The 18,388-nt window shown below is 48.6% G+C and overlaps 1 protein-coding gene and 1 long non-coding RNA gene across 2 annotated transcripts; both read left to right on the plus strand.

Moving 5' to 3' along the window:
- Positions 1-4,022: 4,022 nt before the first annotated feature.
- LOC135269108 (uncharacterized) lies at positions 4,023-10,869 on the plus strand. Its single transcript, XR_010337432.1, has 3 exons — positions 4,023-4,172; positions 7,496-7,612; positions 10,449-10,869. It is a non-coding gene; the product is annotated as an uncharacterized LOC135269108 (long non-coding RNA).
- Positions 10,870-10,939: 70 nt separating this feature from the next.
- LOC105729329 (coiled-coil domain-containing protein 167-like) lies at positions 10,940-11,502 on the plus strand. The gene has a single exon (XM_064362884.1). It carries the CDS (start codon positions 10,991-10,993, stop codon positions 11,297-11,299), a length of 309 nt encoding a protein of 102 aa, XP_064218954.1. The 5' UTR covers positions 10,940-10,990; the 3' UTR covers positions 11,300-11,502.
- The last annotated feature ends 6,886 nt before the right edge of the window (positions 11,503-18,388 follow it).

Below are 18,388 nucleotides of genomic sequence, written 5' to 3' on the forward strand. Positions count from 1 at the left end.
TCAGGGAATAACCGGGGAGCCGGGATGTGGATCCCTTTCCAGGAGACACAGATCGAGGCTGTGTTTTGTGTCTGGTGTCTGCACGAGCCTGCGCGCGACCACCTCTGGATGCGGGCCCGTGTGTGTACCTGCAGGAGGCTCTTTGGACACTGGAATAGGAGGACTGATCCTCTGTGTGGTTTTTACAATGCAGGGAACCAGCCAGGTGCTGGCTGAGAAGGACATGAGGCTTGTGTTGCACACCTGGGCCTCCCCCGCTGCGGTGGGTCTGGGAGCTCTGCTTGTCTGCCTCTGGGGACAAGGTGCTCACTACCTCCCAGGACCTCCTGGCCCATCTGTAGATGGCTCTGACTGTTGAACATGAAATTTGTCCTCAGTGGGAGGGGAAACCCGGTGCCCTGAGGGTCTGAGTGACCTCCTCTCCTGATGCCCACCTCTCCTCTCCCCATCCTAACACCACACCAACTCCTCCCTCCCCCTGCAGTGGGGCCCCGCCGGCCTCCAATGGGACAGGCCTTGACTCTCAAGCCATCCTCCCACTTCAGCCTCCCAAAGTGCTGGGGTTACAGGCCTGGGCCACCATGCCTGGCATTCTCTTGCCAAGTACCCAGTGACCTCCTTGGTGCCAAATCCATGTCTGATAAACCCTCATCCCACACCAGCCATCGGGCCTTTCCATCCCTGACCTCTCAGCAGCATGTGATCCTGATGAGCCCCTCTTCCTGAAACCCTCCGGTCCGTGGCACTCTGCCCACTGCCTACTCATGTTGTCTCCCAGCCTTCCCTTCTCAACCTCAGGGTTCCCTGGGCTCCATCCATTCTCTTTTCGCTCGGTTTTTGTTTTTGTTTTTGAGATAGGGTCTCATTCTGTCGCCCAGGCTGGAGTACAGTGGTGTGATCTCTGCTCACTGCAGCCTCAACCTTCCAGGCTCAAGTGATCCTCCCACCTTGGCCTCCTGAGTAAGCTGGGACTACAAGCACCCGTCATCATGCCTGGGTAATTTTATGTTTTGTAGAGCCAGGGTCTCACTATGTTGTCCAGGCTGGTCTCGAACTCCTAGGCTCAAGCGATCCTCCTGACTCAGCCTCCCAAAGTGCTGGGATTACAGGCCTAGGCCACTGCGACCGGCATTCTCTGCTCTCTTTAACCAAGATGCTTTACAAGGTGCCTTCTGCACTTCTGTGCCTGTAGTGTCCACATCTGTACCTGCGAGCTAGATACCTCCCCCTGTAAGACAGCTGCTGCTATGTGCCTAAGCGCTGAGCTGGGCACCAAGAAGACAGAGACTGAAGACCCCAGCAGAGTCGTGAATAGATCCATGACTACCGTGGGCTTGGCCAGCGCTGACGTGGGGACCTCAAGGAGGCAGCTGTGCGCTCCTTCCTGTGTTCTCCCTCAGAGATGGCATCGTCTCCATCCACCCAGCCACTCAAAGCAGACAGAAAGCTGTCCTTACCTCCCCCCGTTATAATGTCTCCACGTTCTGGGCATCCACCATGTTGCATTCACTATGCTGGTAGCTCCCAGAAACCTCCTAACCTGACAATAGCCACTGCTATGATCTGAAGTGTACAGACCAGGACACTGAGGCTTTGAATGGTCACATAACATATCCAAGTTCACAAGGCTAATATAGGTCAGGGCTGGAGTCTTGTTTGCATTTTTTTTTTTTTTGAAAACAGGGTCTCACTCTGTTGCCGCGCTGAAGTGCAGTGGTGCAATCACAGCTCACAGCAGCCTCAAGCAATTCTCCCATCTCAGCCTCCTAAGTAGCTGGGACTACAGGTGCACACCACTGTATCCAGCTAATTTTCTTTCTTTCTTTCTTTCTTTTGTGAGATGGAGTCTCACTCTGTCTCCCAGGCTGGAGTGCAGTTGTGCAATCTCGGCTCACTACAACCTCTGCCTCCCGGATTCAAGCAATTCTCCTGCCTCAGTCTCTCAAGTAGCTGTGATTACTAGTGCCTGCCACCATGCTCAGCTAATTTTTGTATTTTTAGTAGATACAGGGTTTCGCCATTTTGGCCAGGCTGGTCTGGAACTCCTGACCTCAGGTGATCCACCTGCCTTGGCCTCCTAAAGTGCTGGGATTACAGGCATCAGCCACCGTACCTGACCCTAATTTTCTTTTTAACTTTCCTTTTTCTTTCTTTTTTTCTCTTTTTTTTTTTTGTAGAGATGAGGCTGGTCTCAAACTTCTGGGCTCTCACCTCGGCCTCCCAAGTGCTGGGATTATAAGCATGAGCCACTGTGTCTGACTTTGTTTGCATCTTTTGATTGCAAAGCCTCCCTTTTTTTTTTTTTTTTTAAGAGATAGGGTCTCACTCTGTTGCCCAGGCTGGACTCAAACTCCTGGGCTCAATCAATTTTCCTACCTCGCCCTCCTGAGTGGCTGGGACTATAGGGGCACACCACCACACCCGGCTCAAAGCCCATTCTTATAAAACCATGCTGTTATATAGCTCCTCTTTCTCAACTGTGACACCGAGAGCCATCTCCTGGGTCCTCTCCTATCCCCACCACCTCAGGTCAGTCTGGCCCCTCGCTGTCTTTTCACCTGGGTGGTCAGCACAGCCTCCTCTCTGGTCTTCCCACTTAAGCGAAGCCCCTTTCCTTCATGTCTGTCTTCCTCCCCAGTCCTTAATGTGATTGCCCCCAAAACACATGTGATCTGCTGGGTGCTCACGCCTGTTATCCCAGCACTTTGGGAAGCCAAGGTGAGCGGATCACTTGAGATTGGGAGTTCAAGACCAGCCTGACCAACATGGAGAAACCCATCTCTACTAAAAATATATAATTAGTTGGTCATGGTGGCGGATGCCTGTAACCCCAGCTACTCAGGAGACTGAGGCAGAAGGATCGCTTGAACCTGGGAGGCAGAGGTTGCAGTGAGCCGATATCACGCCATTGCACTCCAGCCTGGGCAACAAGAGCAAAACCCCACCTCAAATAAATAAATAAATAAAAATACAAAAATTAGCTGGGTGTGCGTGTGCCTGTAATCTCAGCTACTCGGGAGGCTGCAACAGGAGAATCACTTGAACGCAGGAGGCTCAGGTTGCAATGAACTGAGATCGAGCCACTGGACTCCATTCCGAGCAACAGAGTGAGACTGTCTCAAAAAAAAAAAAAAAGAAAGAAAACCCAAAAAATACCAAATATGATTGTGGTCACCCCTGCACCAGCACCTCCAATCCCCCCGGGGCCTTCTGGAATTCACCCAAAAGCCTGCTCTGGCATTCGAACCCCACCATCACCTCCTCCCTCTCACCACTTTCCACCTGTGCCATGGACCCCAGGCCTTGACCACACCACAGAATCATGGGCTCCAAAGCCTCTGAATTTCACTGTGTGTTGCTCTCCTCTGCCTGGAACACTATTGAGCCCCTCTCTGATTCTCTGATAGACTAATTCTCCTTCAAGGCCCAGTTCAAACCTCTCCCTCACTAGGTTATCCAGGCAGACACCCTCACTAGGAGCAGGCTGAGTCTGCTTCCCCACAAGCCCAGACTGGGCCTGATTCCCATCCACAACCAACACAAAGTCAGGCACAGGCCCGGGTCTGGTGGTTCACACCTATAATCCCAGCACTTTGGGAGGCTGACATGGGCAGATCACTTGAGGTCAGGGGTTTGAGACTAGCCTGGACAACAAGATGAAACCTGTCTCTACTAAAAATACAAAAATTAGCTGGGTGTGGTGGCAGGCACCTGTAATCCCAGCAACTCGGGAGGCTGAGGCAGGAGAATCGCTTGAACCTGTGAGGTGGAGGTTGCAGTGAGCCGAGATCGTGCCACCACACTCCAGCCAGGGCAACAGAGCAGGACTCCATCTCAAAAACAAACAAAAAATCAGAATTAATAAAGGGCATATTCCCTCAGCCCTTTACCCAGGCATAAAGAACAAAGCAAATGTGTCCCGTGAAGGCAGGGAGTTTTTTATGTGGTGTGTTCACTGCTGGTTCTCCAGTGGCTCCACGGCACCTGGCATATTGTAGGCGCTCAGTAATTATGTGTTACAGGAATGAATGAGTGAATGGTGCGACACTCAAATCCGGCTGCAGCTCTAAAGATGGACACAGGGACACAGGATGTGATGACAATGGCAATTCCTCTCACTGATCAGTGGTTTCAAGCTCATCACATTCATGATCACTTATGGGCTACCCAAAGTAAGTCACCTGAATCATAAATGAATTTCTTATGTAGTCTCCTACCCAGTGCCCCCCCGCTTTTTTGCAGGGATGGAGTCTTGCTCTGTTGCCCAGGCTGGAGTACGGTGGCATGATCTCCACTCACTGTAATCTCTGCCTCCCAGGTTCAAGCAATCCTCCCACTTCAGCCTCCCGAGTAGCTGGGACTGGGACCACAGGCACATGCCATCATGCCCAGTTAATTTTTTTTTTCGTTATTGTTTTTGAGATGGAGTCTCACTCTGTCTCGAGGCTGGAGTGCAGTGGCGCAATCTCGGCTCACTGCAACCTCCGCCTCCCGGGTTAAAGTGATTCTCCTGTCTCAGCCTCCCCAGTAGCTGGGACTACAGGCATGCGCCACCACACCCAGCTAATTTTTGTATTTTTAGTAGAGACGGGGTTTAACCATTTGGCCAGGATGGTCTGGATCTCTTGACTTCATGATCTGCCCACCTTGGCCTCCCAAAGTGCTGGGATTACAGGCGTGAGCCACCGTGCCCAGCCAACCTTCCTAAAGTAGTGATATAACCAGGCCCGCCCTTGATCAGAAAACTTCCCTGGTTTCCCATTGCTCATGGGATAAAGCCCCAATTTCCTAACCTGGCTTTCTGCTTACAGAGTGCCACCTATCCTCACACAACTACTCCTATCCTGTTATTCCCTGCATTTTCCTATCTCCATGCTTTACCTCGTGTCATTCTGGTCTCCTGGAACTTCCTTCCCTCTACCATCCCCAAGCCCAACCCCTGCTCTTCTCTCAAAGTTCAGCCTCGGTGTATTTCTTGGCTCTCCTGATACTAGAGGGAAAGCTCAGCCATACCTCAGCTGCTCACTGCCCAAAAGCCAAACACAAGATGAGAGTTGGGGGGCAGGCGAGGTGGCTCGCTCACGCCTGTAATCCCAGCACTTTGGGAGGCCGAGGCAGGCGGATCACCTGAGGTCAGAAGTTTGAGACCAGCCCGGCCAACATGGCAAAACCCCGTCTCTACTAAAAATACAAAAATTAGCTTGGTGTGGTGGCTCACGTCCATAATCCCAGCTACTTGGGAGCTGATGCAGGAGAATCACTCGAACCTGGGAAGTGGAGCTTGCAGATCATGCCATTGTACTCTGCCTGGGTGACAGAATGAGATTCCGTCTAAAAAAAAAAAAAAAAAAAAAAACAACAGTTAGTGGGAGAAAAGCAGGTTTATTTGGAGAGCCAGCAAACTGAGGAGATGGTGAACTAATGTCTGAAAGTCTCATCTCAAAATTTTCAGGCTGGCTGGGTTTTATTTATTTATTTGAGACAGACTCTCGTTCTGTTGTCCAGGTTGGAGAGCAGTGGCACAATTACAGCTCACTCCAGCCTTGATCTCCCAGCTCAAGCGATCCTTCCACATCAGCCTCCAAAATAGCTGGAACTATAGGCACATGCCACCACACCTTGGGGCTCACTTTTTGATTTTTGTAGAGATGGGTATTGCTATGTTGCCTAGGCTGGCCTGGAACTCCTGAGCTCAAGTGACGCCCCTACAATCCGACCCCCACGTTGGCCTCTCAAAGTGCTGGATTATAGGCATGAGCTACCTTGCCCAGCTGGTGGGGGAGGCAGTTTTGGAGGGGTTGGTTCTAAGAGGGGATATAGGGAAGCTTTGTGCAGGTTGACTGGGGTGGGGGTCAGTGTGTCTTGAGCAGTGGGCCATCTGGTGGTCTGGCTGGCACCAGTTCGGGTACAACAGGAATACAGAAAGCACACAGTATTTTTCCCAGGGCGGGACACGCGGCAACCTTGATTCTGTGCTTAGTTTTTCAAGGCCACTTCCTGGAGTTCTTTACGCCAAGCGTGAATTAAGCGTTATGAACAGCCAAGCATAAAAGGAAGGGGTGGGGGGAAGAAAAATAAAAAAGAATAATTGATATACAAGATGGGGTGGTAGTTTCTGTCTCAAAAGCCTATTTCCTTTTTTTTTTTTTCCCGAGACAGAGTCTCACTCCACCCAGGCTGGAGTGAAGTGGTATGATCTCGGCTCACTGCAACCTCTGCCTCCCAGGTTCAAGTGATTCTCCTGTCTCAGCCTCTCAAGTAGCTGGGATTACATGTGCACACCACCACGCCTGGCTAATTTTTATATTTTTAGTAGAGATGGGGTTTCCCTATGTTGGCCAGGCTGGTCTCGAACTCCTGACCTCAGGTGATCCACCCGCCTCAGCCTCCCAGAGTACTGGAATTATAGGTGTGAGTCACCACACCTGGCCCCAATTTGACTAATCTCTGCTTCCCCATGGCACCTGGTACAGGACCTATTACACCTGCTGTGCTCAGGAATGAAAGAATGAATACCCATTTGACCTATCCATCCATTAAGCAGTAAATCTTTATTCAGACCCCACTCTTTGTTCCAGGACTATGCTCTGATGCTAGATAGAGACACAGTGGTGAACAAAACAAGTGTTTATCTGGGCAGGGCGCAGTGGCTTACACCTGTAATTCTAGTGCCTTGGGAGGCCAAGGCAGGAGGATTGCTTGAGGCCAGGAGTTTGAAAGCAGCTTGGGCAACATAATATCTCAACAAAAACATTTAAAAAGTGGCTGGATGCAGTGGCTTATGCCTGTAATCCCAGAACTTTGGGAGGCCAAGGCGGGTAGATCACAAAGTCAGGAGATCGAGACCAGCCTGGCCAACATGGTGATATCTGGTCTCCACTAAAAATACAAAAATTAACTGGGCGTGTTGGTGCATTCCTGTAATCCCAGCTACCCAGAAGGCTGAGGCAGGAGAATCGCTTGAACCAGCGAGGCGGAGATTGCAGTGAACTGAGATCATGCTACTGCACTCCAGCCTTACAACAGAGTAAGACTCTGTCTCAAAAAAAAAAATTTTTTTTTTTAATTACCCAGCACAGTGCCATGTTCCTGTAGTCTTAGCTACTCAGGGGTCTGAGGTGGGGGGACTGATTGAGCCCGGGAGCTCAAGGCTCCTCATCCTGCCACTGCACTCCAGCCTGGGTGACAAACTGAGATCCTGTCTCAGAAAAGGACTTCTTTAAAGTCTTTTCATAAAATTTATTTTTTTATCTCATAAAGGACATTAACATATGTTTTAAAGATCTATTCTTAGACTATAGATTTTTTTTTTTTTTTTTGATATGAAGTCTCACTCTGTCGCCCAGGCTGGAGTGCAATGGCATGATCTTGGCTCACTGCAGCCTCCAACTCCCAGGTTCAAGTCATTCTCCTGCTTCAGCCTCCTGAGTAGCTGGGACTACAGGCATGTGCTACCACGCCCAGCTAATTTTTTTTTTTTTTTTTTTTTTTTTAGTAGAAATGGTGTTTCACCGTGGTAACCAGGATGGTCTCATCTCCTGACCTTGTTATCCACCCACTTCAGCTTCCCAAAGTGCTGGGATTACAGGTGTGAGCCACCGCACCCTGCCAGGTACTATAGATTTCTATAAATGACACTTTTACATTTCCTAGTAGTTTGCTGGTGTGATTTGTAAAGACAGTGTATTTCAAGATCTTTCTCTTATTCCATCGAACTTATTCCACATACAGTAAGACCCAGAGATCCAGGGAGTGATCTAGGGCCCTCCTCCCTCCCTCATCACCCCTTCCAATCTGCAATCGTGTCTGACAGGTTCTCCCCCTCCCCACATCCCCACGTGCTTCTGTAATGGCTCTTCCATCCCCACCTCCAGGCCTTGGCGCAGGCCTCATTATTTTTGGCCTGGGTGATTCCTAATTGATCTCTCCATCAACCTTCACAGAGCCAGAGCTACTGCCAACTTGACTGCACCTTGGTGGAAATTAGAAAAAGATGTTCTTTCCTCATGACACTGTACCTCCACCTGTCAGATAATTGTTGTAATAAACATTCAAATACATGATGTCTGGGATGTGAGCCGTGCCCCTGTGGCATGCTGCTTCACACAGTGCATGCTGGCACAGCCCTCTGTGGTGGTCCCACACATGGCCACCAGCAGGATCTTTGTAATGAAAGTTTGATCACGGTATTCTATTAGGGGTTGAATGTTTGTGCTCCACCCCAGCCCCATTCATATTTTTGTTGTTGTTGAGATGGAGTCTTGCTTTGTCACCCAGGCTGGAATGCAGTGATATGATCTTGGCTCACTGTAAACTTCGCCTCCTGGGCTCAAACCTTCCTCCCACCTCAGCCTCCCAAATGGCTGGGATTACAGGCGCACACTATCATGCCCGACTAATTTTTTTGTGTATTTTTAGTAGAGATGGGGTTTTACCATGTTGGCCAGGCTGGTCTTGAACTCCTGACCTCAAGGGATCCACCTGCTTCAGCCTCTCAAAGTGCTGGCATTACAGGTGTGAGCCACTGCACTCGGCCTCATATGTTGAATCTCTAACCTTCAATGTGATGGGAGTAGGAGGTGAGGCCTTTGAAAGGTAACTAGGTTTAGATGAGATCACAAGGGTGGAGGATCATGAGGATGATGGGATTCCTGCCACTATAAAAAGATGAAGAAGGCCAGGCGTGGTGGCTCATGCCTGTAATCCCAGCACTTTGGGAGGCCAAGGTGGGTGGATCACTTGAGTTCAGGAGTTCAAGAACAGGCTGGGCAACATGGCAAAACCCCTTCTCTACCAAAAATACAAAAAAACAAACTGGGCATGGTACATGCATGCACCTGTAATCCCAGCTACTCAGGGGCTGACGTGGGAGGATTGCTTGAACCTGGGAGGCAGAGGTTGCAGTGAGCTGAGACTGCACCATTGCACTCCAGCCTGGGCAACAGAGTGAGACCCCATCTCGAAAAAAAAGGAAGAGACATAAGACATCAGAGCTTCCTCTCCCTGCCATGTAATAATACAAGAAGATGACTGTCTGCAAACTAGGAAGTGAGCCCTCACTGAATGGAATTTGCTGGCACCTTTATCTTGGACTTTCCAGCCTTTGGAACTGTGAGAAATAAATGTCAGTTGGTTAAGCCACCCCATCTAAGGTATTTTGTTAACTAAGACATATTCCTTGGTTTGAAATGATTCAAAGGTACCGTTAGTTGATATATTACCTTTTACCATTCTTTTCTTTACCATTATTATTTATTTTGCATAGGTTGTACTTTCACATAGTGCAGAAATCTAAATAATAACAAAGGTATACAGTGAAATTCTTACTCTAACAGTTGTGGGAGGCATTTTGTTTCCATGAACCACACCTACAAAACCACTTTTATTAGTTTCTTTTTTTTTTTTTTTTGAGACGGAGTTTTGCTCTTGTTACCCAGGCTGGAGTGCAATGGCGCGATCTCGGCTCACCGCAACCTCCGCCTCCTGGGTTCAGGCAATTCTCCTGCCTCAGCCTCCTGAGTAGCTGGGATTACAGGCACGCGCCACCATGCCCAGCTAATTTTTTGTATTTTTAGTAGAGACAGGGTTTCACCATGTTGACCAGGATGGTCTCGATCTCTTGACCTCGTGATCCACCCTCCTCGGCCTCCCAAAGTGCTGGGATTACAGGCGTGAGCAACCGCGCCCGGCACACTTTTATTAGTTTCTTATAAACCTTCCAGAATTTCTTTACGCAGATGTTGTTACCAGAAAGGGGTCTGGATCCAGACCCCAAGAGAGGGTTCTTGGGTCTTGTGCAAGAAAGAATTCAGGGTGAGTGCAAAGAGTAAAGCAAAAGCAAGTTCATTAGGAAAGTGAAGGAATAACAGAGTGGCTACTCCATAGACAGAGCAGCCCCAAAGGCCGCTGGTTGCCCGTTTTTATGGTTATTTTTTGATTCTATGCTAAACAAGGGGTGGATTATTCATGCCTTCCCTTTTTAGACCATGTAGGATAACTTCCTGACATTGTCATGGCATTTGTAAGCTATCATGATGCTGGTAGGAGTGCAGTGCTGAGGATGACCAGAGGTCACGCTCAATCACCATCTTGGTTTTGGTGGGTTTTAGTTGGCTTCTTTACTGCAACCTGCTTTATCAGCAAGGTCTTTATGACCTATATTTTGTGCTGATCTCCTATCTCATCCTGTGACTTAAAATGCCTTAAATGTCTGGGAATGCAGCCCAGTAGGTCTCAGCCTCATTTTACCCAGTTCCTATTCAAGATGGAGTTGCTCTGGTTCAAAAGCCTCTGACATACATACAAGCAAACACACACACACACACACACACACACACAATTTTTTTCTTACAGAACAGCAAGCATGATATACTTATTCTACATTTTGATATTTAACAAACAAATATTTCATATTTATGCATAATGAAGTTTCTAATTCTTTTTGACAGCTCTGTCCCTGCTGATGGGCAAATTATGATTACTGCAAATAATACTGGAAGAATTACATTGGATGGATGGATCATTTCATAGATGCGCAGATGTGTTGAATTAAAATTCTATTTCCCCAACCTTTGAAGTTGGTGTGGACTTGTGACTTGCTTTGACTAATAGAATATGGTAGAAGTCATGTGGAAATTCTGAGAAGGGCCTCAAGATTTCATTATTGCTTCCACTTTCACTTTCCTGGAACTCTCTCTGAGGCCACTATGCTAAGAAAAAACCCAGGATGAAATGTAAGATGCAGGGAGTGGCTCAAATGTTCCCGCCAACCTAGTCATCAGAACTAAGATAGCAGACAATAGGTGAGTCAGGGCATCTCGGGCCACGGAGCCCCAGCCGCGGTGCCAGCTGACTGTAGCCACCTACATAATCCAAGCCACCCAGCCCCTCTCAGAATCTGGAGAAACAATACATTGTTGTCTATCTCGGTAAAAAGAAAACCCTGGGAGTGGTTTTTTATGCAAGAGTGGCTGAGAGTGATGACTGGGGGATGCCGGCAAGTAACATGACTAAAACGAAGTGGGAGAATCTGGGCGTCGCTCTAGAGATCGATGGGCTAGAGAAGAAGCTGTCCCAGTGTCAGAGAGACCTAGAGGCCGTGAACTCCAGGCTCCACAGTGGGGAGCTGAGCCCAGAGGCCGGGAGGTCCCTGGAGAAGAAGAAAAACAGCCTAATGAGCAAAGCCTCCAATTACGAGAAGGAACTGAAGTTGCTTCGGCAAGAGAACCAGAAGAACATGCTGCTCTCTGTGGCCATCTTCATCCTTCTGACCCTTGTCTATGCCTACTGGACCATGTGAGCCTGGCATTTCCCCATAGCCAGCACAGGCTTCCACTTGGCCCCTTGGTCAGGGCCAAGCGGGCACTTCAAGCCTCAACAGGACCAAGGTTCTAGGGCATCCCCCTCCCAGCTTCCTGGCGGCCCAGCCCACCTTGCCTCCCTGGCCTGCTGGGGGGTTCTGTGTCTCCAGAAGGACATGGTGGCAATAAAGAACGCAAAGCTGCTTCAAAAAAAAAAAAAAAAGAGAGTGGCTAACTGATACAACAGAAATCTCTTTCAGATAGATTTTTAGAAGAAAGACGACTGGTTCAAAGTGTAAATGCAGCCTGGCGAAATGGCCCTTGCCTGTCATCCCAGCACTTTAGGAGGCTGAGGCAGGAGGATTGCTTGAGTTTGAGACCAGCCTGGACAACATAGCAAGACACTCTCTACAAATAATTTAAAAAATTAGCTGGGTGTGGTGGTGTGAGTTTGTGGTCCCAGCTACTCAGGAGGCTGAGGCAGGAGGATCACCTAAGCCCAGGAGATCAAGGCTGCAGTGAGCATGATTGCACCACTGCCTCCCACCTGGGTTAAAGAGTGAGCCCCTGCTGACGGCAACAGCAAAACAAAATGTGAATGGATTTGTAATTTTGATAAACATTGTCTGGCTTGTATCAGTTTCCATCCTCACTAACAATGGGTGAAAGTACCCATCTCCCGACAATCTTGCCAAAAGAGTGTTTTACCAACCACATAAGCCTTATTGTTTTTGTGAACTGTCATGTTCTTTGACCATTTTTTATTGACCTACCGGTCTTTCTTATCAACATGGGAGAGCTCTTTAAATAGTAGGGGGATTCGACCTGTATGCGATAAGAACTGCAAATATTTTTTCCCAGTTTTTTTTTTTCCTGAGACAGGGTCTTGTTCTGTTGCCTGGGCTGGAGTGCAATGGCACGATCTTGGCTCACTGCAGCCTCCGTCTTCCCAGTTCAAGCAATTCTTGTGCCTCAGCCTCCTGAATAGCTGTGTGCAGGGCGTGTACCACCACATCCAACTAGTTTTTGTATTTTTAGTAGAGACGGGGTTTTCACATGTTGCCTAATCTCCCAAAGTGCTGGGACTACGGACACGAACCACTGTGCCTGGATGGTTGTCTTTTGATTTTACTTACGATGTTTCTTGCCATGAAGAATTTTTGTATGTAGACAAAGGTATTAATCTTTTCTTTTAGTTTCTGAGTTGAGTTGGAAAAGCCTTCCTCATTCCAAGAGTTATAAAAGATTTTGACCATATTTTCTGCTAGCATTTTATTTATTTATTTATTTATTTATTTAAGACAGAGTCTTGCTTTGTCGCCCAGGCTGGAGTGCAGTGGTGCAATCTCAGCTCACTGCAACCTCCATCTCTTGGGTTCAAGCAATTCTCCTGCCTCAGTCTCCCAAGTAGACTACAGGTATGAAATAGCACACCTGGCTAATTTTTGTATTTTTAGTAGAGGCACGGTTTCACCATATTGGCCAAGTTGGTCTTGAACTCCTGGCCCCAAATGATCAACCCACCTTAGCCTCCCAAAGTGCTGGGATTACAGGAGTGAGCCACCGTGCCGGGCCTCTTCTGGCATTTAAAAAAAATTTTTTTATTATTATTTTTTTGTACCCGCCTTTTTTTCTTCTAGCATTTTAATGGAGTTTATCCAAACAAATTGTATGATCCCTCACCTTTAAAATAAAATTCAGGGCTGGTCAGGTGTGGTGGCTGATGCCTATAATCCCAGCACTTTGGGAGGCAGAGGCGGGCGGATCACCCGAGGCCAGGAGTTTGAGACCAGCCTTGGCAACATAGTGAAACGCTGTTTCTACTAAAAACATAAAAATTAGCTGGGCATGGTGGGGGGCACCTGTACCTTTGTTCTCAGCTACTCGGGAGGCTGAGGCAGGAGAATTTCTTGAATCTGGGAGACAGAGGTTGCAGTGAGCCAAGATTGCGCCACGTGCCACTGCACTCCAGCCTGGGCAACAAGAGTGAAACTCTGTCTCAAAAAATACAAAAGGAATGAAATTCATGGCCAAAATTATGACATGGGTGACCCAATTATAAAATTACGACAGTGTCATCCACGTGGATGGGAAACAGAAGGAAGAGTGGCTGGCTCAGGAGGTTCTCAGGGAGGTGATGCTTCCTGTTTGGGACACACTTTCAGCTTAAAATGCATGTGGGACCTCCGGGAGGCAAGTAGACTCAGGGGTCTGGAGTTAGGAGAAAATGTGGGGCTGGAGATAGGGACTTGGAGGCCAGCATATGGGTGTTATTCAAAGCCACAAGAGTATATATATAGTTTGAAGAAGAGAGGGTCTCAGATGAAACTTTAGGGCGTGGTCCAGTTTAAGCCCAAAACATGTCCATGGGGAGAGACCTATGGGGGCACATTGTCTCCACGGCCTTAGGGCTTGGCACAGAAACAGTAGGTATGTCTGTGGGGTGAACTGTGGCCCTTACTTGAGTCATGTGTGGATATCTTTGGCTGCTTGGGACACAGCTCACAAGGAGAAGCGGGAGGACGATGACCTCGCCAGCAGTCAACCCCAACCCAGCGGTGTGGGAGAGACCCGATACGGGGAGGGGGGGCCGGTGGGGGGAGGCTCAGCGGGACAAGTCATTTGCCCCTCCTCCCCCAGACGGCCTGAAGCAGGATATCAATAGGTGGCAGCAAGTCCCCAAGGGTGAGTGGAACACAGGGAACCACCCGAGCTGGTATTCCCCTGGGATCACAGTGCAGTGGTCAGGAGTACCAACTGTGGGGGCTGGGCACGGTGGCTCAGGCCTGTAATCCCAGCACTTTGGGAAGCCCAGGTGGGAGGAATGCTTGAGGCCAGGAGTTTGAAAACAGTCTGGGCCACATAATAAGACCCTGTCTGTACAAAAAATAAAATAATTAGCCAGGCTCGGTGGCACTCGTCTGTGGTCCCAGCTACTCTCAGTAGGCCGAGGTGAGAGGATCCTTTGAGCCCAAGAGTTCAAGGCTTCAGTGAGCCATGATCGGGCCACTGAACTCCAGCCTGGGTGACAGACTAAGACCCTGTCTCAACAACAACAATAAGAACAAAAGAGTACAAACTGTGGAGCTCCAGCATCTGGGTTAAAATCTGGCTGTATCCTTTACTGGCTGTGTAACCTCAGGCAAGTTCCTTAACTTCTCTGGGCTGCACCTCCTTCCTCTCTAAAATGAGAACAGTAACAGTACCTCCCTCATAGAACTGTTATGAGATTAAATGAGTTAATATTTATAAAGTGCTTATGTTAGTACCTGGCAAATAAAGTGCTTTATAAATATTGGAGCATTCATTCATGAATATTTGTCAAGCAGCTACTGTGTAAGGCAGGTGAAAACCCTTGTCCTGTGGAACTTACGTTCTAGTTGAGCAGGGAGCAGTGATAACAGACAACAAGTAATTTTTTTTTTTTTTTTTGAGACGGAGTCTGTTCTGTTGCCCAAGCTGGAGTGCAATGGCAGCGTCTTGGCTCACTGCAACCTCTGCCTTCTGGGTTCAAGTAATTCTCCTGTCTCAGCCTCCTGAGTAACCGGGATTACAGGTGCACATCACCACATCTGGCTAATTTTTTATACATTAATAGAGACGGGGTTTCACTGTGTTGCCCAGGCTGGTCTCAAACTCCTGAGGTCCGGGAATCCACTCACCTCGGCCTCCCAAAGTGCTAGGATTATAGGTGTGAGCCACCGTGCCCGGCTAATAGTTTTACTTTTATTTTTAGTACAGACAAGGTTTCGCCATGTTGGCCAGGCTGGTCTTGAACTCCTGACCTCAGGTGATCTGCCTGCCTGCTTTGGCCTCCCAAAACGCTGACTGCCTAGCCTTTATTTTTTATTAAAAAAATGTTTTTGAGACAGGGTCCTGCTCTGTCACCCAGGAATACACTGACACAATCATAGCTCACTGCAGCCTTTAACTCCTGGTCTCAAGAAATCCTCCTGTCCCAGCCCCCAAGTAGCTGAAACTACAGGTGCGTGCCACCACATCCAGCTAATATTTTATTTATTTATTTATTTATTTATTTATTTTTGGGACAGAGTCTTGCTCTGTCTCCCAAGCTGCAGTGCAGTGGCAAGATCTTGGCTTACTGCATCCTCTGCCTTCTGGGTTTAAGTGATTCTTCTGCCTCAGCCTCCCCAGTAGCTGGGATTACAGGCCTGTGCCATCATACCCAGCTAATTTTTGTATTTTTAGTTAAAGATGGGGTTTCACCATGTTGGCCAGGCTGGTCTTGAACTCCTGACCTCAGGTGATCCGCCTGCCTTGGCCTCCCAAAGTGCTGGGATTACAGGCATGAGCCACTGTGCCCAGGCTTATTTTTCATTTTGTAGAGATGGGGTCTCACTATGTTGTCCAGACTGGTCTCAAAGTTCTGGACTCAAGCGATCCTCCTTCCTCGGCCTCCCAAAGTGGTGAGATTACAGGCGTGAGACACCACACCCAGCCCAGTGTGTAAATACATTAGCAAAATAGATGGTATGTCAGCTCCAAGTGGAGACAAGTGAGATGGGCATGAGCTGGGAAGGCTGCTAGCCTCGGCCCTGGTGCACAGTGGAACTTGGGAGACGGAGAGGGGAAGGAAGTCCCCAGATAGGCTTCAACATGGAGCCTCTAGCAGAGACACTGGAGCTGCTGAAAGATTCAGAGTAACTATCATCGCCATCATACAACAGCAGCAAACACTCACATACTGACATTCCACACCAGGTGCTGTTCTGTTTGCTTTACAAACATCACCTCATTTCATCTTTCTAGCAATCCTATGAGTATGGTACTATTATTATTCACATTTTTCTTTTTTCTTTTATTATTATTATTATTTTATATAAAGATGGGGTTTCACCATGATGGCCAGGCTGGTCTTGAACTCCTGACCTCAGGTGATCCACCCACCTCGGCCTCCCAAAGTGCTGAGATTACAGGCATGAGCCACCGCGCCCGGCATAGGGCCCTATGTCAGCTCCAAGTGGTCCCAGCTACTTCTGGCTGAGGAAGGATAATTACTTGAACCTGGGAGGTGGAGGTTGCAGTGAGCCGAGATTGCACCACTGCACTCCAGCCTGGGCGACAGAGCGAGACTCCGTCTCAAACAACAACCACCAAAAAAACCAAGGCATAGAGAGGTTACATAACTTCCCTCCTAGAGTTATTACAGTGGGTGAATGAGCTGGGATTCCAACCCAGGTCATCTGGCTCCATTGTAGGTAGGACTGGGCCCACAGGTAGAGGGGATAAGATAGATTGCCAAGCCTCAGGACCTAGTAGACCAGATAGGATCAACAACCTCTCCAGCAGTCAGCTCCAACCCAGCAGGTGTGGGAAGGACGCTATGACAGGAGCAGAAGAAGGCTCAGTGGAGCAGGCAGTCTACCCACTCCTCCCCCAAGACAGTCCAAGGCCATGGGTGGCACCAAGTCCCCAAGGGTGGATGGAACACGGGAAGCTGACCCAGCTGGTATTTTCCTTGGATTGTAGTGTAGAGGTTAAGAAACACAAATACCCCCAACACCTGCACAGCCTGGAGTGAATATACATGCCTACAACACACCCAAGACCCAATACACTTTTTTTTTTGAGACAGAGTCTCACTCTGTCACCAGGCGCCAGGCTGGAGCACAGTGGCACGATCTCGGCTCACTGCAACCTCCACCTCCCGAGTTCAAGCAATTCCCTGCCTCAGCCTCCTGAGTAGCTGGGACTATAGGCGCGTGCCACCACACCCAGCTAATTTTTGTATTTTTAGTAGAGATGGGGTTTCACCATGTTGGCCAGGATGGTCTTGATCTCTTGACCTCGTGATCCACCTGCCTTGGCCTCCCAGAGATTACAGGCGGAAGCCACTGCGCCCGGCCTTTTTTTTTTTTTTTTTTGAGACAGAGTCTTGCTCTGTCACCAGGCTGGAATGCAGTGGCATGATCTCAGCTCACTGCAACCTCTGCCTCCTGGGTTCAAGTGATTCTCCTGCCTCAGCCTCCTGAGTAGCTGAGACTACAGGCATGCGCCACCACATTCTGCTAATTTTTTTGTGTTTTTAGTAGAGATGGGGTTTCACCATGTTAGTCAGGATGGTCTCAATCTCTTGACCTCATGATCTACCCACCTTGGCCTCCCAAAGTGCTGAGATTACAGGTGTGAGCCACCACGCCCGGCCCCAGTACACTTTCCAAAAATTTATTTATTATTATTATTGTTATTATTTTTGAGATGAAGTCTGGCTCTGTAGCCCAGGCTGCAGTGCAATGATGTGATCTTGGCTCACTGCAACCTCTGCCTCCTGGGTTCAAGCGATTCTCCTGCCTCAGCCTCCTGAGTAGCTGGGATTACAGGTGTGTGCCACTGCACTCGGCTAATTTTTTGTATTTTTAGTAGAGACGGGGTTTCACCATGTTGGTCAGGCTGGTCTTGAACTCCTGACCTCAGATAATCCGCCCACCTTGGCCTCCCGAAGTGCTAGGATTGCAGATGTGAGCCACCATGCCCGGCCTACAATTTATTTTTATTTATTTTTTAAAATTATTTTTTAAAAATCTAATCAGAGATGAAGTCAGGCTGGGCAAGGTGGTTTACACCTGTAATCCCAGCACTTTGGGAGGCCAAGGCAGGCGGCTCACGAGGTCAGGGGTTCTAGACCAGCCTGGCCAATATGATGAAACCCAATCTCTACTGAAAATACAAAAATTAGCCAGGTGTGGTGGCATGCACCTGTAATCCCAGCTACTTGGGAGGCTGAGGCAGGAGAATTGTTTGAACCCGGGAGAAAGAGGTTGCAGTGAGCTGAGATCTAGCCACTGCACTCCAGCGTGGGTAACAGGGCAAGACTCTGTCTCAAAAAAACAAAACAAAACAAAACAAAACAGAAATGAGGTCTTGCCATGTTGCCCAGGCTGGTCTCAACCCCTGGGCTCAAACAATTCTCCTGCCTAGGCCTCCCAAAGTGCTGGGATTATAGGCATGAGCCACTGCACCCACACTACTTTTTTTTTTTTTTTTTTAATTCTGTCACCCAGGCTAGTGTGCAGTGGCAAGACCACCACTGACTGTACCCTTGACCTCATGGACTCAAGTGATCCTCC

The sequence above is a fragment of the Aotus nancymaae genome, unplaced genomic scaffold, assembly GCF_030222135.1.
Source record: "Aotus nancymaae isolate 86718 unplaced genomic scaffold, 86718_ANA_hifiasm-v0.15.2.pri h1tg000049l, whole genome shotgun sequence".
NCBI classification, from domain to species: domain Eukaryota; kingdom Metazoa; phylum Chordata; class Mammalia; order Primates; family Aotidae; genus Aotus; species Aotus nancymaae.